Source organism: Podarcis vaucheri (assembly GCF_965113315.1).
Source record: "Podarcis vaucheri genome assembly, chromosome: 17".
In the NCBI taxonomy this organism is placed as follows: Eukaryota; Metazoa; Chordata; class Lepidosauria; order Squamata; family Lacertidae; genus Podarcis; species Podarcis vaucheri.
Window position 1 is genome coordinate 33,678,055 of NC_138755.1, and position 21,924 is coordinate 33,699,978.

General features: G+C 44.7%; 1 protein-coding gene across 2 annotated transcripts in view; it reads left to right on the forward strand.

Moving 5' to 3' along the window:
• The window catches only part of TRPV6 (transient receptor potential cation channel subfamily V member 6), a 95,781-nt gene that overhangs the window by 42,646 nt on the left and 31,211 nt on the right, over positions 1-21,924 (forward strand). For both annotated transcript variants that reach the window (XM_082204790.1, XM_082204789.1), the window contains exons 2-3: positions 20,318-20,415; positions 21,670-21,792. In XM_082204790.1, coding sequence (XP_082060916.1) covers positions 21,738-21,792 — 55 coding nt within the window. In that variant the 5' untranslated portion in view covers positions 20,318-20,415; positions 21,670-21,737. The remainder of the gene's footprint in view (positions 1-20,317; positions 20,416-21,669; positions 21,793-21,924) is intronic.

Genomic DNA, 21,924 nt, shown 5'->3' on the forward strand with positions numbered 1-21,924 from the left:
TGGCTGGGGAAACCCAGCCCCAGGTGGGTGGGGTATAAATAATAAATATTATTATTATTATTATTATTATTATTATTATTATTATTATTATACCTCACCCTGCAAGATGATGAATATTCTGGCTGCTTCCCAAGCTGCCTTCTTGCTCACCAGCTCCAGAACTCAAAACTGTTTCCTTTGTGTCCAGAGTCAAAACTGCTCTCCACCCTCCGATCAAACCCCAAATATTTCCCCACTCAACGAATTCCTGTTAGTCAGCATTAAATTTTTAGTGGCCAAGTCAGGCCAAAGCTTAAGGAAGGATTTGAATATCCATAGGGCAAATATTGCAACCCCACACAAAAAAAAGACTTGAATACTCTGTCCTCACTAAAAATGGACTGCATAGAAAAAGCCCTTTGAAATGTCCTACAGCTCCAGGGATGTTGGGGTTTGTGAAACTACACACACACACACACACACACACACACACACACTGTTCTCATTAAGCTTACATTGCCATCTTGCATGCCACTTTTCTGTAATCAGCTCTTACACATGGCTTGCCTTTGATGGAAACACTTGTACCTCCTGGGTGAAGCTGATTTTGGCAGGGCTGATGTAGTGCTATTCCGTTTCCCCTGAGCGTGGCTTGCCTGAGACGTGATTGAAATGTTACATGTGAACTACATCCTGTATTTCACAGAGGTGCAGTCAGAAGGTCAGTGTCAGGTTGACTCTCACAATGGAGAGGGAATTGCAAAATGCTTGTTGCAATGTCCCGAAAGGAAGAAGCCAAAAAGCTTGAAACCTGATTGTTGCCAGAGGTATTAGATTGCCAGGTGGATAGATTAACACTGTTGGGATTAGCTTTTGTCTGTAAGATAAGGAACCAGACAGGGTTTGGTATCTCCTTGGCACAGATACACTGCTGTACTCATGCATTTAGACCTTAGCCAGTAGGACATCCTGAAACAGAGATAAAATGAATTAGCTCCTCAAAAGTTCTCTGCAAATATTCATACTAGATTATCTCTGAATATTTTGAATAGTTGTGAAATATTAATTATTTGCATTTGACATCCACTGATACTAGATATATTATTTCAGTAATTAGGATTTGATATCCATTGACATTTAGTATTTAAAAGATGGCATGCAATGTTATTTTAGTGTTTGGCAACTGGCGGTTTATGGATTTTCATATTTGATGCCTGCCTAGATTAAAATATGAAGAGATGTCAGCTAATCTAAAGCACTCAAAATTTGGGACTTTGAACGATTTAACACTCACAATGTGACTTTGAATTTTTTTATGTGGAAATCAGTTTTTAGTGAAAGCCTAAATCTAACCAGGTAAGATGAGTTTGAATGCAAATGACTGGGATTTGAACTACATGGGAGCTAAAAGATAGCATATTAGGCAAAACGGGAGAGTTAGTGATATGAGGAAGAATTAGACATATGAGGAAGAAGTGAAACACTAATTACTTGTTTCAGGGAAGGGAGAATAAAGAGAAGCAGTTTCCTGGTTCACTGTGACTGATGGGGGTGAGGCCACAGCTGAGTCTGGGGATTCTTGGTAGAAAGTCAATGGCAGGTTCTTTACAAACAGGTGGGCAGAATTTGCCTGTTTCCTCTACCTTCCAAAATGATTCCACATAAGCTCAGGGTGGGGTGGGGTGACCAAAGGTAGGCTTTCCTTCATAGGGTGCCCCAGAGCTAAAGTGTGAACCCCACCCTGGGTTCCTTAAAGGTAAAGGGACCCCTGACCATTAGGTCCATTCGTGGCCAAATCTGGGGTTGCAGCGCTCATCTTGCTTTATTGGCCGAGGGAGCTGGCATACAGCTTCTGGGTCATGTGGCCAGCATGACTAAGCCGCTTCTGGCGAACCAGAGCAGTGCACCGAAACATTGTTTACCTTCCCGCCGGAGCGGTACCTATTTATCTACTTGCACTTTGACGTGTTTTCGAACTGCTAGGTGGGCAGGAGCAGGGACTGAGCAACGGGAGCTCAACCCTTCGTGGGGATTCGAACCACCGACCTTCTGATCGGCAAGCCCTAGGCTCTGTGGTTTAGACCACAGCACCACCTGCGTCCTAATTAACTCAACTACTGAATCATTAACAGACATCCTTCCATGTAGCAGCAGGATCATCATGATCTGTCACTTAAAGAAATTGCACTGAGAACTATTCAGAAATGGCACCTTACTCCTCTACACCTGGAGCATATTAATTAAATTCATACCCCAGGGTGTTGGAGGGGATGCAAAGTTAGGAAATCTTCTAGCACAGGGATGTCCAACTGGTCAGTCGTGATCTACCGATTGATCACAGGGTGTCTGTGGTCGATCATGGTCGATCGCGGGATCCTGATCGATCAACCCCCCCCAAAAAAAACAACTTTGGTGAAGCCTCCCCCCCCCCCAAGCTCAACAATTCTGGTCAATCCAATGGGTAGATCACTGCCAGTTTATTTATAGTGGGAGTCGATCGCTGTCTCTTGGAAGTTGGACGTGCCTGTTCTAGCACATGTGAGAGTGCAACAAAGCCTTTTTGTATTTTGGGATTCCATCTTTACAGATACGTGCAAAATTACTGACCAATGCCTACAAAAGACAAGTGAGCTAGCGCTGTTGAATTTATTTAAAGGTAAAAACTTTGTTTCAGGGAACCTGCAGCCCACCTGATGTCATTGGACTCCAACTCTCATCAGCCCCATATGGCATTGGCAGTTGCCAGTGATGATGGGAGTTGTAGTCTAACAATGTAGGGTGGGCCACAGATTCCGAGACCCTGCCTTATTAGGTATGTACATATGCTTAAAATGTTTTTTTAAAAAACAAAACCTGCACCATGAAATGTTGGATTCTGCATCCTGAATAAACCAACTCAAAGCTTACAGCCCTACATTTTCAAAATGTTTAATGAACTCTTTTATTATATAATTATTTCAGTGTAGGAAATGGAAATTGAGATGGCAGACTTTGGCACTTTTACTTTTGAATGACACTCACTGGAGCTTACTTCTGTGTAAACACACATAGGAGCAGGCTGTGGATAAAACCATATCTAGGTAAACTTCTTATTGTGAGAAAACTATTCAGGAGGTGACTCTGAGGTAGCTGGGTGGTTTTTTGTTTTTTTTACTTACTTTCCACATGTGCTTCTTAAAATCTTCAAGGCCTTTCCATGGATGTCTGGAGTGCCCTTGACTAAAGTCAAAAGCCCTTGTTTCATTGTAGACTTTTTGTTCCAGGATTTCATCAAGAGAGGGACAATTTGTTCCCATAAAGCATTCCATACATCTTAGACATCTGTTTCTTACAGTTAAGATTGCTAGCTTTTTACACCTTTGAGAGCTGCTGCTGCTGCTGTTATTCAAATTTTGTATACCGCCCTTCACCACGGGGCAGTTCACAATATTAAAAATACAAAATACATAATAAAACAAAAGCAAACCAATAATCTCTCCCACAAACACATTTAAAAGAACACGGAATGTTAATCACCCAAAGGCCTGGCTATGTTTAGATGCGAGTGTCTGAGGAACACTGCCAGATTTGAGAGGACCCTGGGCAAAGTGGACTCGGCAGGGCAGGGCATGCTGGCCATTGTCTCTCTGTGGTCCTGTGGTGCCTAGTCATCAAAAATCCTCCTTCTATATTACACTGGTTGTTCCGACCCTCTCCTGCCTCCCTTCCCCTGCATATCAGGCAGGAAGGGGTCCCATAAAAACTATACACTTTTATAAGATTATAAAGTACTCTTTGAAAAATTAACACAACGGTGTAAAGGTAAAGGGACCCCTGACCATTAGGTCCAGTTGCGGACGACTCTGGGGTTGTGGTGCTCATCACTTTACTGGCCAAGGGAGCCAGCGTACAGCTTCCGGGTCATGTGGCCAGCATGACTAAGCCGCTTTTGGCGAACCAGAGCAGCGCATGGAAACGCCGTTTACCGTCCCACCGGAGCGGTACCTATTTGTCTACTTGCACTTCATGCTTTCGAACTGCTAGGTGGGCAGGAGCAGGGACCGAGAAACGGGAGCTCATCCTGTCACGGTGATTTGAACTGCTGACCTTCTGATTGGCAAGTTCTAGGCTCTGTGGTTTAACCCACAGCGCCACCCGTGTCCCAGAACACAATGGCACATAAACCCTAACACTAGCTACAACATTCCCCTCTTCCTATGAAATCTCTTGGCAAGACCTGGCAATGCTACACATTGTATGAGCCAGCTCCAGCTAAGACAAAAGCCTTATGCAGGTGATATGATTGAGACTGCAAATGTTGACCCTGCATTCAAGGTCCCACCCATTCCAGGGATGGATGCCAGTGTGGCTAAGGCTCTGCGCACTATATCAGTACCTTTGATTTTGCATTTTGAACTACATTCACTTAGATCTAGGTACAGACAGGACCTTAAACTCACAGAGACTGGGGGGATTCACATGAATCTTCTGTGCTCTAAGAGGGGAGGACATGTGATAGTTCTATATATATTTGTGTGTATGGCTGCGATTTGGTGGCTAACTTGCCTATGGATTTTGTGGAAGATCTGACCAGCTGGGAGAGATGGGAAAAGAAAGCTCTGTAACCAGAAAACCACCACAAATTCCTGTCCATAGGATTAGTCGGTCCATGACATACGGTACTGTTAACATGAGGCTTCCAATGTGGAGGTTTCAAACATTTGGAACTGAAACTAGCATCTGGAAGAAGCAGTTGTGAATTTGGAATGCATTTCACCAGTTTACAAAGTGTGACATAAACTTCCCAGAGCTCTTTAAAAACTGCGAACTTCACAGTATACATTGGCACCTTCTAGATTGGCAGTAATGTGCTGTACTGAGCAGGTGTGATGTTGTCATTGTTTACTGTTCATAAATCAACTTATACATAATGGCATTTCTCTGCCCCATGGTGAGTTCTGCTGGGGTGCCAGTGGCCAACTTTCCTGGATGGGTTTGGCTCATTGTGAAGCTGCATGTTAATTAAAGTAGCTGAAATGGCTTTGAAGAGGTGGCATTTGTCAATATAACCTTGTGCCATTCGTGAATCTATCTGGTGAGGGTGTAGCAGGGAGCAGGTTAGGACATGGGGAATCTCTGCATCACATTCCTGCTTCATTGTCTTGCTCATAGGGCGGCATTGGAAAAATCATTATCTTCCCACTTTCCTACCTGGTGATGAACAACAAACAATGGTTGCATTTGGCTCTGTATGTTAGAGCGTGGTGCTGCTAATGCCAAGGTTGAAGGTTCGAGCCTCATATGGGACAGCGACATATTCCTGTATTGCAGATGGTGGGACTAGATGATTATTACTGTATTTTAATATTGTTGTTGTTTAGTTGTGTCCGACTCTTCGTGACCCCATGGACCAGAGCACGCCAGGCACTCCTGTCTTCCACTGCCTCCCACAGTTTGGTCAAACTCATGTTCATAGCTTCAAGAACACTATCCAACCATCTTGTTCTCTGTCGTCCCCTTCTCCTTGTGCCCTCCATATTTCCCAAAATCAGGGTCTTTTCCAGGGAGTCTTCTCTTCTCATGAGGTGGCCAAAGTATTGGAGCCTCAGCTTCACGATGTCCTTCCAGTGAGCACTCAGGGCTGATTTCCTTAAGAATAAATAGGTTTGATCTTCTTGCAGTCCATGGGACTCTCAAGAGTCTCCTCCAGCACCAGAATAAAAAAGCATAAATTCTTCGGCGATCAGCCTTCTTTATGGTCCAGCTCTCACTTCCATACATCACTACTGGGAAAACCATAGCTTTTACTATACGGACCTTTGTTGGCAAGGTGACGTTTCTGCTTTTTAAGATGCTGTCTAGGTTTGTCATTGCTTTTCTCAAAAATCCATGAAGGGGATTTTAATATTACTGTATTTTAATATTTGGTTGGAAGCTGCCCACAGTGGCTGGGGAAGCCCAGCCAGACGGGCAGGGTAAAAATAATAAATTATTATTATATTATTATTCTTATCCTTGGGGTCCCTTCCAACTCTACAATTCTAGGATTCTATGATGTGGCTTGTTTCTCTCATTAAATATTTGGCACGTGAAAGCTGGAGAAGTGTATGGCCGACATAGTGTGGGGGGCTGTGGGTGCTCCATGACGGGGCAGGGCACCCACAATTTTTGCACCACACGTGTGACATCACAGGCCCGCACTGGGCACCCACAAAGTGGGGCGGGACCCAGCACCCGTGACGGCCGATACAGGGTTCGCATCAGTGCTATAATATATGTGCATGTTGCAAAAGCTGGCCGTGGTGTGTGCCGATCCCCTGTCAACCTGCAAAGAGGAAACCTGGCATGGAGTATCGGATGCTTGGGAGTGAAAACCACAGGCTTCTGCAGAGAGCACATCTGCAACAATGCGGATGATGAAGGGCAGGCTGCCGTTGCGTTAGTGCTGATTTGCTGGGTGAGGAAAGCCATGTGAATTTCAGCCAAATTTTCTAGCAAGCTGGTACCGAGAGGTAAAGCAAACTTTTCTGCTCTGCCAGCCCAGATATTATAGTCTGGCTGGAGAATTGCTTGATTGTGCAAGTGATGGAGTTCTTCCAGGTCAGCCATGTGAAGAAAGTGGGAAATTTCCAATCACCACTGAGGAAGTTCCTTCCACTGCCTGTTATCCCCATTCAGTTAGATGGGTGAGATAATATGAAGACATTGATCCCTTGCTGTGTGTGACTTTGCTAGAATCTGGGTCATGTTTCTCAGAAGCCGGGCCCAGGAGCTTATCGGTGGGTTACATTAGTTAATGGTGGATAAATTTCTGTGAAAATTTGCCCATCATTGCCTGTACAAATGCACAACTGCTAGGGAGTGTTGGACAATTTCTAAGGCATGTTCAGCTCATGTAGAGCAGGGGTAGGAGACGCGGGTGGTGCTGTGGTCTAAACCACTGAGCCTCTTGGGCTTGCTCATCGGAAGGTTGACGGTTCGAATCCCTGAGACGGAGTGAGCTCCTGTTGCTCTGTCCCAGCTCCTGCCAACCTAGCAGTTTGAAAGCACACCAGTGCAAGTAGATAAATAGAAGGGAAGGTAAATGGCGTTTCTGTGCGCTCTGGTTTCCATCACGGTGTTCCGTTGCACCAGAAGCGGTTTAGTCATGCTGGCCACATGACCCGGAAAGCTGTCTGTGGACAAATGCTGGCTCCCTTGGCCTGAAAGCAAGATGAGCGCTGCAACCCCATAGTCACCTTTGACTGGACTTAACCATCCAGGGGTCCTTTACCTTAGAGCAGGGGTGGGGAGCTAGCAGCCTGCAAGCCTCACTAGACATCCATGTATCACCATTTGGCAATTTCGGCCAAGCCATCCCACCTGCCCTATACCTGAAATATAAGAAGAATCCCTTCAAAGCCCTGTGCAAGAAAAGGGGAACTAGCAAAACACCTGACATTGCACAAGTGGCACAGACATAAGCAGGTGCTAGAGACATAAGCTGGTCTCATGCAAGCAAAGTAACATTGGGTCGGAACTTGCAAGCTCCATGTATAAATCCATTTAAAATTGATTCCTCCTCCATCCCAATCCCTCAGGTATCAATTCTGAAAAATGTTGGCAGTCTCTGAAACCAGCTTCCAAGTTATTGGGTGTGGAGTTCACAGTAAAAATTTTTTGCTCTGTCCAGAGATATTAGAAACGAATAGCAGGTATTGGTCAATGTATTGGAGAAAGCTGCATGAAATACACTGTTGGGATTCCCCACCACCACCAGGCTTGCATCTAAAGTGTCATGCTTGTCAAACAAATGGCTTGAAGCTCTGGCAGAGGCAGAGTTCTGATTTAGCAGTCTGGGTGACATGTTCGAGAATGAGAAATGTAACATTCACCTCCTTTAGATAGTAACAATGAAGCATATTTTATAAACTAGGACCGCAGTTGGTATCCATTTGTGTTCTTTATTTCCTTTATTCCTGAAGTTAGAGTGAGATATTTGTAGCTATTATGGACAAACGTCCCAAACAAACCAGCAGGTTTCTGAACAATCAACCACAGATCTGTGAAAACAGAAAACGTTAGCATGCTGCGCAATTGAGCCAATTACAGAGAACACGGAGGAAGTGCAATAGTCAAATATTCTGAGCGACAACCTGTTGCCAAGGCAATGGCAAGCTGGCTAGCATTTTGAATGGGGAGGGAAGCCCACATGCTAGGATGCAAGCTAACCATTTGGAAAACCCAACCGTATGAGAATTATATGGATGCAAATACATTTGTAATTGTCTCAAACATTGTAGTATTTCATGTTGGTAAAGCAGAGATGTGTGTGGAAACATTGGGGAGGTTTGTGGATGCCTTCTTGCAAGAGATTGATGTGTGTGTGTGTGTGTTTATGGTGGGGCCTAAACCCTAGAAATTAATAAATGGTAGGGTTTTGATTAATTGGGATATGGATGAAAGTACAAGCTACAGAACTGTGCCAGACAAGGAATCCCAGGGCTGGTTTATGCAAACCAGCCTGGCTTACCTGGTGAAGAGCAGATCTGTTAACATGACAAAAGGGGTTGATGGGCCATCCAAGAGGAATCCTTTCGCCTGGGGAGACAGAAGTTGCCAAGGTGATGGGGTCCTGTCACCTCAGACAGGAAAAGGGAGTCTTGAGCAAGAGTTACTGGGAAGAAGGAGGAAGCAGAGAAAAGACTGGGATCCATCTTGGGCAGGTTGGCTGAAGGCCGGCTGCACTGCTGTAAGGGACAAGCCCCTCTTGAAATGACCATGCTGTAAGATCTGGCCTCCCTCCATGTAGAGGCGTAAATAGGTGGATAAACCATATTTCTCAAAGCTATGACAGTCTCTGCCGTGTCTCAATTCTCCAAAGGGAACCACAGACCCTGGATGAGTGCCTGAAGCCCCATAGGCTCTTGCTACCACTTGGCGGAGTCAGGGCGAGGCACCCAACTTTTGCAACAATATGTTTACACCATATGCTATGTCTACTCAGAAGTAAGCCCCTTGAGTTCTCAGGGAAGCAGGCATCCCAACTGCAGCTGTGACGTGCCACGGGGCAGCTGAGACTTTCGCCTTGACAAAACGTTCTGAAGGAAGCAGCTAAAGAAATTGAAGACAACATGTTTAAAAAATGCAGTCTGTGGAAATGCAGTCTGTGCTAGGAAAGGAACACAAGGTCGGGAGTTGAAGAAAAAAAGTACATCTTCAGCAGCAGAAGCTGCAGGTTATAATTAAATGCATGGGAGTTTGGGCTGGTCACCTGCCCTTACGCACAGTGAACAAAGCCATCTTTTCTTGCCAAGTGTTTGCGTAACCAGCTGTAGAATTTACGGTAGAATTTACAGTAAATTGGCAGGTGATGGGGCACCTTAAAATGGCTCGTAGCTTTTCAAAGTAAACACCAGTTGTTTCAATAGAAACTTTTTATGTGGCTTTGATACCAGAAGTGAACAGGCAGTGAGAGAACATTGTGGAGCACATGAGAAGGCGTTGCCTGTGTTCCACCCTCCTCTCCCACATTCTCCTTTTAATGCAAAAAAAGTTAAAATGTACACATACACTAAACAGCCAAACTGGCAAGTTTGTATCTTCTTTGGCCTTTTAAATACTAGAGTTTGTAGGTCAGATCAGCCTACCAGAGCTCCTGGATAATACTCTACTGAATTTTTGCAGGGTTCGGTTTTTCCACTGGCTTCTTCTGTACCCCTTTCTTGGTACAAAGTGACTGGCAGAGTTGCCAGCTGGCGATGCCCACTTTCAAGGATGTGAACATTTCCCCTTTTGGCCAATTAATTTTCATTGCTTTTCAAAAACTTTAACAAATTTAGCATCACGATAATTCAAATTCGATAAGAATTTGACTTCCCACCCCGCCATCTTGATGTTTCTCTTCCTACCCTTATGGCATACATTTCCAAATTGCATTTCAAAAACTTAAAAATATTTAAACATTTTATCCTGGATCTCTCCCCACCTCCCGTTTTCTTCCCTCTTCGCCCCCCTTCTCATTTTTGGCTCCTGCTAGATTTTTTACTTAACTAATACATATTCCCACATTTCAAGGAGAGTTACTCTTCACTTTGTCAGCTCACAAACCCTTACTTTTAAATCGGCAATCCTCCATTAAACCCATCTCTCCCAAGGATGTGAATATTTTCAAGCCTCTGGGTTCACACGTGGCCTGAAATATCGCCAGCACAAAGCCAATGGCGGGGACGACAATACTCTTTCTGAATAGACTGAATGAAAGATTTCAGGGAAGTGGGGATGCTAGTTTGAGCGCACTGCTACAATCCTAGGCCCATGCTCGTATGCAGGTGAAAAAGGTAAAGGACACCTGGATGGTTAAGCCCAGTCAAAGGCAACTATGAGGTTCTGGCGCTCATCTTGCTTTCAGGCCAAGGGAGCCAGCGTTTCTCCACATACAGCTTTCCAGGTCATGTGGCCAGCATGACTAAACCACTTCTGGTGCAACAGAACACCGTGATGGAAACCAGAGCACACAGAAACGCCGTTTACCTTTCCACCACAGCGGTACCTATTTATCTACTTGCACCGGTGTGCTTTCGAACTGCTAGGTTGGCAGGAGCTGGGACAGAGCAATGGGAGCTCACTCCATTGCGGGGTTTCAAACTGCTGACCTTTCGATTGGCAAGCCCAAGAGGCTCAGTGGTTTAGACCACAGCCCCACCCTCGTCCCATATAAACATATAAACATGTGTGCTGGCATTCTGACTTAATAACACCCATGTACCTGTCTCAAACACAATTGCTGCCTAAAGCTTGTAGGCACTGTAAGGACGTCTGCAAAGCACTAGACTCCTCTGGTTTTAGCCACTGAATTCTGGTGTCTGAATCCAACACAGAGCTAGACATGCTTAAACCCACTAGAATAGTTCCTAAATCTGTATTGGATTAGAGCCTACAAATTGCTCTGGTCGATGCTGCCACCATTTGGCCTTAAAATGCCACTACATCGAATAATATATTCAAATATATGCTACTTGTGCGAGGCGCTGTTGAGAACACTAGCCCTGCCAAATAAGCCAAACGGTGTTCAGAGGAAGTAAGTTGAGTTGTTCTCCCAGATCCTTCCACCAAGGAAATAAAAATACCTACAAAGTACAATGCCACTGGTCATTAATAAGAACGAATTAATAGATAATAACAACAAATGTCACATGGAGATTTAAACACTGCCCTGGCTGTCAGTATGCATGAAAAGAGCAAAATGTTTGTCCATAGAATTGTAGAATTGGGACTGTGAGCGTCCTCTAGTTATTTTCTCCCCTGATTTCTTATATGCTTAATTCATTGAGCAACATATTTCAAGATGTGTGTGACCTTGTCTTGGTGATCTTGAGTGATCCACTCTGCCGCTCTCTGAATTCTCTGCTGCGAAGTCACGCGCTGCTCAAGCAACGAGTCTCAGAAATAATTGTTTTCTAGACATCAAAACACTGCTCTTCCAAGAAACCACTTGTGTGGTCTTGTTGCAGGGTATGGTTGTAAATACATTTTAAAATCTGGTATAATGCAAATAGCATTCCTCCACCTCAGCTTGCCAGAATCCATCTTCAAAATTAATAATCGCAGTCTCTTGCCAAGATGCTTTATAGATCCTTCTGGTTCGATAAATTATTTTTCCACATACCACACATGCAGGTTATCTTCTGGTTTGTCATGATGGTTTTTTTATGGCAGAGTTTTATGGTGCACTTGGGGAATAAGCAAACTGGTTTGCTTTCAAATGTAGTGTATATCTTCACCAGAAATATATTTTCCTTTACTGAGTTTTTCTTTTATGTGGGGAGGTCTCTCCCACCCCAGAGTAGCTGCACATTTTTTTCTGCTGCTGCTGCTGGTGGCAACACCACCACTTAGAATAATAGAATCACAAAATTGTACAGTTGGAAGGGATCTTGGGGGTCATCCAGTCCAACCCCCTCCAATACAAGAATTCTTTTGCCCAACATGGGGTTCGAACCCACAACCCTGAGATTAAGAGCCTCATATTCTGCACTATCTGCAGTTCGCTCAGTGTACTGTCCCCCATTGCCAGCCCACCTCAAGGACGGGACAGTAGTGTGGCCTTTGAATGAGCATGGCTCCCACCATGTTTGGCACTCATCTTAATTCACCCAAAATTAATTGTTCTGGCTTCCAGATCCACTGTATGTAACATAAGCTGCTTTCCATCTACTTCTTACCTCTGTCTCATTTCCCTCTCGCCCTCCCCTGGTGATTGGAGACAATGGTTTTATCCACACCATACATTCAAAGCAAATTGAACACGCATTTAAAGCACATCGTTTCCCCCCAAACAACCATGGGAACTGTAGTTTGTTATGGGTGCTCAGAATTCTTAACCACGTGAGAGAGAGAAGGAATCACAGTTCCTAGGCTTGACTGAGTGAAGTTATGTGCTTTAAATGTGCATTGAATGTGCTTTGAACGCATGGTGAAGATTTGCCCTACAAAGTTCTACCGGAAGCACTGCAAGTCCTTTCTTTGTGTGCTGGCTTTTAGCACCTAGGATTATAACAATCGTGGGTGGTTTTCTGGCACTTGTTTTAATCTCCTCTAATCTGCTTTTAATTTGGTATTTTAAATATATAATAGAATCCATTAATTGTTGAGTTGTTCTGCCCATTGGCTATTAGGAAAGAGACAGAGGGAAAGAAAGACCAGGAAATGTTCAGTTAAAACCAGGCAAAAGCAGAATGGTGGCTCCAATCCAACAGAATTGGCAGATGCTCTGAGTGTTCCTGTTTTCCAGGGACAGTCCTGGATTTACAGAAGCCGTTCCGGTTCCTGATTTCATCCTGTAATGTCCTGCTTTTCCTCAGGACATCCCTATTTCCATTGGAAAAATGTTGGAGGGTATGGAGTTATGCAACCCCCGAGCCAAGGAGATAAGTAACTATACAACCTTTAGAAGACATCTGAAGGCAGCCCTGTATAGGGAAGTTTTTTTAAAAAATAAATCATTATATTTTTATATATGTTGGAAGCCATCCAGGGTGGCTAGGGCAATCCAGTCAGTTGAGGATGTTGTTGTTGCTTAGTCGTTTAGTCGTGTCCGACTCTTCGTGACCCCATGGACCAGAGCACGCCAGGCACCCCTGTTTTCCACTGCCTCCTGCAGTTTGGTCAAAGTCATGCTGGTAGCTTCGAGAACACTGTCCAACCATCTTGTCCTCTGTCGTCCCCTTCTTCTTGTGCCCTCCATCTTTCCCAACATCAGGGTCTTTTCCAGGGAGTCTTCTCTTCTCATGAGGTGGCCAAAGTATTGGAGCTTCAGCTTCACAATCTGTCCTTCCAGTGAGCACTCAGGGTTGATTTCCTTCAGAATGGATAGGTCTGATCTTCTTGCAGTCCATGGGACTCTCAAGAGTCTCCTCCAGCACCATAATTCAAAAGCATCAGTTGAGGATAGAGGGGTATAAATATATTATTATTATTATTATTATTATTATTATTATTATTATTGGCATTCCTATTTTCATTGGAGAAATGTTGGAAGGTATGAAATGGAAAATGATCTACAACACAATAAATAGCAGTAAGGCTTCAGTCCTGTAATACTTATCTGGGAGCAAGCCCCATTACACATAGTGGGGCTCCCTTCTGAGTAAATTTGCGCAGGATAGCACTGCTTGGCTGCAACCCTATTTTCTGGAATAAGTTCCTTGAAAGTCATCAGCACCTGCTTCTGATTCAGTATGCATAGGCTCTTAGAGGGGGAACCTGCCTTCTTCGCCACTCCCATACGGTATTTTATACAGAGATAGTATTTTAAGATTTGCAAGCCTTGGTAATGGGCCTAGAAATGGAATTTACAAATATTTTTTTCAAACGCACATTTCTACACATCCCAACCAGATACTATGTGCCAGCAGACTGGAGGAGAATCACTCCTCCGAAAGAACAATTTAAAATAAAATGAATTATTACTATTATTATTATTATTATTCATATATCCTCTCTCCTACCCATCTCCATTGTGGGCCATTTGCAGTTACCCATTTTTATGACTATTTGAAACGTAAAATTTAGCGATCCCCTGCTGCCTGGATGCAAATAAAATCCCACAATTAAAAGCAGACACCGTATATTTCTCCCTCTCTTTACATTAAATGTTAATTAAAGCTGCATGGAAGGCAAGTTGAATGTATTTGGGTTGTGGCGTCTTATCCTCAAGACCCTTCGGTGGTTTTTAGAAGGTCAGGTGTTCTCTTTCCCTCTGTCCCCCAAGGGGTTTGCAAGATAATGCTTAGAGGGTTTGCAGGTGTAGCCAGGGCAAATCACTGGCACCTTGGGGGCAGAATCAGCTGTTTGCTTGCTTTTCAGATGGTAGTAAAAGGTAAAGGTAAAGGACCCCTGGATGGTTAAGTCTAGTCAAAGGCAACTATGGGGTTGCGGTGCTCATCTTGCTTTCAGGCCGAGGGAGATGGCGTTTGTCCACAGAAAGCTTTCTGGGTCATGTGGCCAGCATGACTAAACCGCTTCTGATGCAACGGAACACCGTGATGGAAACCAGAGCGCACGGAAATGCCGTTTACCTTCCAACCACAGTGGTGCCTATTTATCTACTTGCACTGGTGTGCTTTTGAACTGCTAGGTTGGCAGGAAATTGGAAAGAGAAATGGGAGCTCATTGCATTGTGGGGATTTGAACCGCTGGCTTCTGATCGGCAAGCCCAAGAGGCTCAGTGGTTTAGACCACAGCGCCATCCGTGTCCCTCTAGTACAGATGGTAGTACTAGTTGTTTTTTTCCTGACCAGTCCAATGTTCCCGGTGTTTGTGGGAAATTCTCAGCAATAATGTACGCAGCTGAACTGGGTCAATTTTTAGTCCCTGGGAAAGGGTATAAACTTGCTGCAACTCTGAAATGGCAGGTGGGGGGGCAGTTTCATAAACGCCTTACTAAGGGAGGTGGGGAGGGCCTCAGGGCCATGATACTAAGGGTTAAAATGTCCAATGCTTTTACAGGGACAACTTCTCAGAAGGCACCAATGCCAGTGCAGTCATTTTGCCAAGATGGAAAAAGTATACTGCTGCACACAGAGGGCTTCCTCCTTTGCAGTGCCTGCTCCCTTTCAAAGGAGCACAGCCACCTGCTGCCTGGTTTAATCTGAGAGGAGGTGGCAGTTTTTTCCTAGGAGAATGTTACTTTACTTAGGGAAAGTTCATGCACCGCGAAAGAACACTTTCCCCTTTTCAAAAAACGAGCCCCACAAAATTCTGAAACTGGCCCACAATGATTTATCAAGTAGACGTTTCTGGGGGAAATTATCCTTCTCCTATCCTAAATCAGAATTTCCTTTATAAGCAAAATGCTCATTTGGCTGCAATATACATAGGACTGGGATGCCGGTCAATTATCATCAAATTTATTTTTTTGTTAATTGTTGCTTAGAAATGATAAAAATAACTATTTGCAAGCAGTCCTTGAAGCAGCATACAAAGCTAATACTGCAAACTGATTACCTATTATTTGATTCTGATCAAGTATTCAATGAAGCCAAGAATGCTCTAGATATATATTTATATTAAGTATTGGTGCAAAAACCAGTATATCAGCTGTGTCTGTTTTCTGCACACCTTCCTTTCACGACATTCGTGAGGCTACACCTTCCTTTCCAGTAATATTCTCTCTCTTCTCCATCCATAAAATAAACAAAAACAGCTCCCTCCAAAAGGCAGCAGGAGTTTAAATAAAACATAACAAGCCCTGATAGTTCATAGCAGGAGGGAAAAGGATGCCATGAATCGGTGCCAAGCTGTTTCCATTTAGTGTGAGTGATTCTGCCTCAAGACTGGTGCTAGCCTCACTTCCTCATTTGGGGGCATTTGTTGGATCCGGGCCCAGGGTTTTTAATTAAAAGGGTCTGAGGTGTGGCACTTGGGGCTGTGCCCTCTGTCTTCTAGCAGACCAGCTCCCCTCAGACAGACAAGTTTTCCTTAATTGAGGTAATCCTTGGCGTCGTGTGAGCACAGGAGCTGATTCCTGCTGGGCTTTGGGCCTTGACATTTTCCAGCTATTCCCACACTCCAAGAGATCGTAAGCTGGCATTCTGCCACCAGAAATCTCCGTATGGGAAACGGCCAAGATGAAATACATTTTTTTCGCGCCTTATTGACAGGAGTGAAATTAAACAAGTTCTCCGCTTTCCTAATTCTTCCTGAAAGAGTTGATTGGCACCTAGATTTTAAATTTGCCAGGTGTCCTTTAGCTTGAGGGTTGCCCCCACAGTTTAACAACTCCCCAAATGTTGCAGCTCCCTAGAACGCAAAAGATATCTTTCCGTTGCAGTGCTTTTTAGTAGGGAGTACTGAGGTGGAAGGGACGCGGGTGGCGCTGTGGGTCAAACCACAGAACCTAGGGCTTACCAATCAGAGGGTGCGAATCCCGGCGACGGGGTGAGCTCCCGTTGTTTGGTCCCTGCTCCTGCCAACCTAGCAGTTCGAAAGCACATCAAAGTGCAAGTAGATAAAGAGGTACTACTCTGGCAGGAAGGTAAACGGCGTTTCCATGCGCTGCTCTGGTTCACCAGAAGCGGCTTAGTCATGCTGGCCACATGACCCGGAAGCTGTACGCCGGCTCCCTTGGCCAATAAAGCGAGATGAGCGCCGCAACCCCAGAGTCTGCCACGACTGGACCTAATGGTCAGGGGTCCCTTTACCTTTACTGAGGTGGAAACATGCAGCCACTGCTATTGAGCTGGGTGTTTGTATCATTTTAATGCACGTGCTTCTGTGAACTCAGTGGCAACTATAGATGGTGACCATACATAAATGAATTCATCTAGAACAAAGTATTACTTATTGCGTCATTTTCATCATCCAGCTGCAACAAAAGGATGAGCTGAGAGTCTATTTGCATGGTGGTGGTGGGGATACACTGTTCCTTCCCTTAGTTTTCCCTCGACTCATGGATTTTATTAATTTTTAAATTGCAATTATTACCCTCACCTTTCTTCCAAGGAACTCAAGGTGGTATGCATGGTTCTCCCCTCTCCAGTTTATACTGTCTCCGTCGTCTTGCTTGTCTTTGCTCCTCCCTCTTTATGCCTCTTCTGGTTCTGGGAGACCAGAAAAGAGGGGAGCTGGTCGCAACAGGAAGGGGAGACACCCTGGCTTCTTCACCAGCCTGCCTCATCTCTGCCTCTTGGCCCCTCTCTCTTCCAGCCTCCACTTCTGCCTCTGATCCTGGACTGCTCTCTGCCCCATCTTCGTTCTGCTCACTAAGCCCTGTTACCTCTTCAGCTTCTGACACCAGCTCTTCCCAGTCTTCTTCCTCCTATCCCTCTGACTAGTCATTATTGTCCCACCACCAACCCCCTGGCTCTGAGCCTTCTTCCCCTAGGGGTTCCCTTGGGGGTTCCTCAGCTGTTGTCTCCCAACATTCATCTGCTTCCAGCCAGTCCATGACAAACCATTAGATTAAGAGCTATGTATAAACCTTTGCTAATGTGTGAATGATACCAGAGATGGAAGTTTAGCTGTTTGTAGTGTGTGTGTATTAATTTTTTAAACAGAAATTATTTCCAAAAAATGCTTTTCTTATATAATAGTGTGGTCAAGTAATAGCTGGATTTTTTAAGGTGCATTTGACAATTACCCCATTTATATGTGAAAATATAATAAGGATAGCTGGTATTTGGAGTCTGTAATGAGCTCCAGTGTTAGTTCCCACTTGATATCTTATTCATGTACTTCAGCTGAAAACCTCATTGAGATATGAATAAAAATGTCATACTTAACCTTAAGTATTCCAAGCCTAGCTCCTACATCAACAGAAATAAGCTATTGTGTCTTTTTAATCAGATTTTTCTCCACAGTTGGGAATACCCATTACCCCCTAATTACTATGATCGGGGACTAACTGATCCCAATGCCCATTAATAAAACCCCCAGATAATAAAACCAACAAACGTGCATATGTGTAGGTACACACAGATGTTACACACACACACACACACACACACACACAACACAATGGGGAACATGAGCAAAAGTACCACAGAACAACTAATGATTTTATTATAGGAAAAATAATCAAGGATGAAGTGAAATGTTTTGGCATTTGGCATTTGCCAAGTTTGAAGAGGTCTTCTAGGAATTCTTGGCAATCTGTGGTGATTAAAACAGCAAGCGAAAAGGACCCGTGATGCCATTATACAATTGCGCGGTGTTCTAACCAGAGCAGATGTACTTGCACACATTGATACCCTGTCAATTAAACAAAAAGGAAGACTAGCAAGTCACACATGTGCAAATTCCGAAATGGTGTAGAAATCCTCCCAAGTTAAATTGCAAGGCAAGTGAAGTTGGGACATAAGGCAGAGCCAGCTGTGGGGCAAATAACAAAATGGGCCAGGGCAAACAGCTGCTCATCCTTGCAGATTGGGAACCCCCTATTCTGTCCTCTAATCGAGCATCATTGTGCACACTGGCAAACCTCTGCCATGCACAGGTGTGTTAAAGGTGTGAGAGAGGATCGTTGCCGCTCCCCCTGTCTCTTATACTTGGAAGGTTTTGCATTCTTCAAAGGCATTATAAAGACAGCTGTGACCCTGATGATGAGGGAGGGCTCCTACAATATGGTGCCTCCAATAGTCTTGAATCCCTTTCCCACAGCACGCTTTGGAGGCACAAATTAGGAGTCCATTTGTTCCCCTCTAAAGATTCCTCAACCCGCTCTCAAAGGAAAGGATTTTCTGTTTTCTAGCTGGTTCCTATTATGTTTCACATCCAGTTAAAGAAGGACACAGGGCACCGTGAACTTCTCCTGCAGAACTTTATGCCCCTTGAATGGCTGGGCAAGAACACTGCTGGAGCCTTCTGAACTCCTGTTGGTTTCAAGAGAGGTCGCACAGGAAACCTTTCTGGTTGATTTGAATCCTATTAATAATACTCTGAATTCCTTCTTTGCCCCTGGCGGCTTCTCTTTCTGTGTGTCTCCTTTTTCAAAGCCAAATTGTTACATAAGTTTAATGAGACGCGTCTTCATTGAGGGCTGCTCACCTTTTCTTGCAGCTTTGTGTGTTGGAGGCATGTTGGGAGGGGCTTTGTTGTCTATCCAAGCCAGCGATTGAACCCTGATGGGCAGATCTGCTGGCATGTCTTAGAACAGACACATACAGATATTTCTGCCTGAATTTAACTCTTCATAGTCTCTGCCTGCCTGTATCAGCAGCTGGCTTGCCCCCAGGTTTGCACATAATCCTAAGTGACAAACCATGGCTTAGCTCCAGGTATAGTGTGGCAGCAGGAGGACCATGAGAGGAGCAAAACAGCAGTGATTTACTCCCTGCATGCACGCACATTCGCATTTACCATGGTTTGGCTTAGAGTTATGTGTAAATGAGGGCAGTGTACCAGAAAAAGTATTTTAAAAATAACATTACTGAAATATCACTTTTTGCCTGGTATTGATGGTAATTAGTCTTACCAACAGATGCTGCGGAATAGAGGAATGAAGACTTTCCAAGTTGTTAGCTGAGTTAGCATTTCATGTCTTCAGTGTAACTTTTACCACCGCGCAAGAACAATTATTATTTTCTTTTTCTGAAAACCCTGCAGGTATTTGGTTGAAGATCAACTATTGAAAGCGGGAGCCTCTCGGATGTGTCTGTTGAGATCTCTAGGGCATTTTTGTTGTTGTTTTCTTGCTGATAAAGACAGTTGTCATAGTTTTGAAAGACAACTTTGCTGATATGAGAAAAATCCTCCTCCGTGGGTTGTAATGCACATTATCCTGAATTTATTTTGCACATTCACCCGGTGCTATACCAGCTGCACTGGCTCCCGGTGGAGTACAGGATCAGGTTTAAGGTGCTGGTTTTAACCTTTAAAGCCCTATACGGCCTAGGACCCTCGTACCTACGGGACCGCCTCTCCTGGTATGCCCCACAGAGAAACTTACGGTCTTCAAATAAAAACATCTTGGAGGTCCCAGGCCACAGAGAAGTTAGGCTGGCCTCAACTAGAGCCAGGGCTTTTTCAGCTGTGGCTCCGATCTGGTGGAACACTCTGTCACAAGAGACCAGGGCCCTGCGGGACTTGACATCTTTCTGCAGGGCCTGCAAGACAGAGCTGTTCCACCAGGCCTTTGGCCAGGGCACAGCCTGACTCCCTCCCTTGGCAATCTTCGTGGAGCTCTGGCCCAATGGTTGCCAGTGGCTTGAATTAATTAATTTTATAATGAATGATTTTAGAATGTTGTTTATGCTGTACTTTTGTACTGTTTTATTGTTGTTAGCCGCCCTGAGCCCGACTTCGGCTGGGGAGGGCAGGATATAAATAAAATTTATTATTATTATTATTATTTATTATTATTTATTTCTGCTTGTTTCAGGATCTGGGAATCTCCCCTCCTCCTGGCTGCCAAGGAGAATGATGTCTCTGCCATTCAGAAGCTCCTTGCCAGCCACAGCTGCGACATTCATGAGAGAGGTATGGAATCCATGCTGCTCATCGTGTCCACATTGCCTGCTAAGATAAAGCACAAGGACCTTGAGGGGAGGAGTAAAAGGTAGACAGTGATAGAAAATGAGTTCTTGGGTTGAAGGAGGCCAAGGATGGCTTCAGGTGTGGCAGAAGGAACAGAAAGTATATATGCCATGTGCTTCCTGGTCCTCTTACTACAAAACAAACTTGATTTACTTATATACCGCTTAATGCCAAAATAGGCTTCGAAGCAGTTTTCAGCTATAAAAACCAATGACACAAACTGCAGGCACCCGTAATTACGATACACAATATAATGTTTCACATCTCCTGTCTGAAACACATCTGAAGTAGCTGCATGCCCAGGTGCGCCCATCACTTGACTGCCCATCTTAAACAGTGAAACAATGAGACATGGCAACTTATATTTGGGTCAGATCAGGCCACAACTTTATTGACTACAGATGTAAGAAATTTGGCATAGGCATTGGGTAGAACCAACCATTTCTGGCCTGCCTCCCGGGAGGAATTAATTTTGGGGTCAACCGGAAGCGAGGGAGTTATTGACCTACATCAAGGATTGACTCCCGCACTGGATTGCACCTGGGGAGTGCTGTGGCCCCTGGGTGTCCAGATGGAAGCAGCTCCTCTGGATCCCTTTAACAGGATACCCCATTCTTTGAGAGGCAGGCAGAGGCTACAACCTGCCCTCTGTCCAAGCGTATGCCTACCCAATGCCTAAACCGCCAGAGCTGTGATGGTGGCGATAACCACAGGGCTGGAGCCAATTCACCAAGTGGGAAAAAGTCAACCTGGTCCTGAACATGGTGACCAACAATGTCCATAGTAAGGTTGGTGAAAGCACAGTGTACCAACCAGACAGGCAGGGAGGGTGGGAGAGCCATCAAAGAAGTGGTAGTTGACACAGGAACGGGCCACCATTTATTCCCAGAGCATGGACCCAAGAGAAGCCCCATTGGTCCGCCCCCTGGGAGTGGCCTGCCCCCATGTCTGCTCGCGATTTGCTAAGTTTGTGAATCCTCCTGCTGGGCAGCAAACTAGGCTCAGGAGCCTTGCCCGCCACCCATGAAGTGACCCAGTGGGACCTCCATCACCAGATCGTGGCAGGTGGGAAGAGCACTGGCCTGCAATAGTGTCTACCGGCAAGGGTGAGCTGACTTCTCGTAACTTCTGTGGGCACCTTCAGCAGGTTGGCAGAATTGACAACATGTGGCCTCATATATCTGGTGGTTTCTCTAGGTGCTGTTGGGGAGACAGCTCTTCATGTAGCTGCCTTGTATAATAGCTTGGAAGCAGCCCAACTCCTGATGGATGCAGCTCCAGAACTAGTGAACGAGGCTATGACGTCTGAACTTTACACAGGTAATTATTATTAGAGACATCCATATCCTGCAATTCAGTTCTGCAATAAGCTCCCAAGCTGTCTTGCGATGTAAATAAAACAGTAGTGAATAAAACATCAACAGTCATGAGATCTATTAAATATAAAACTAT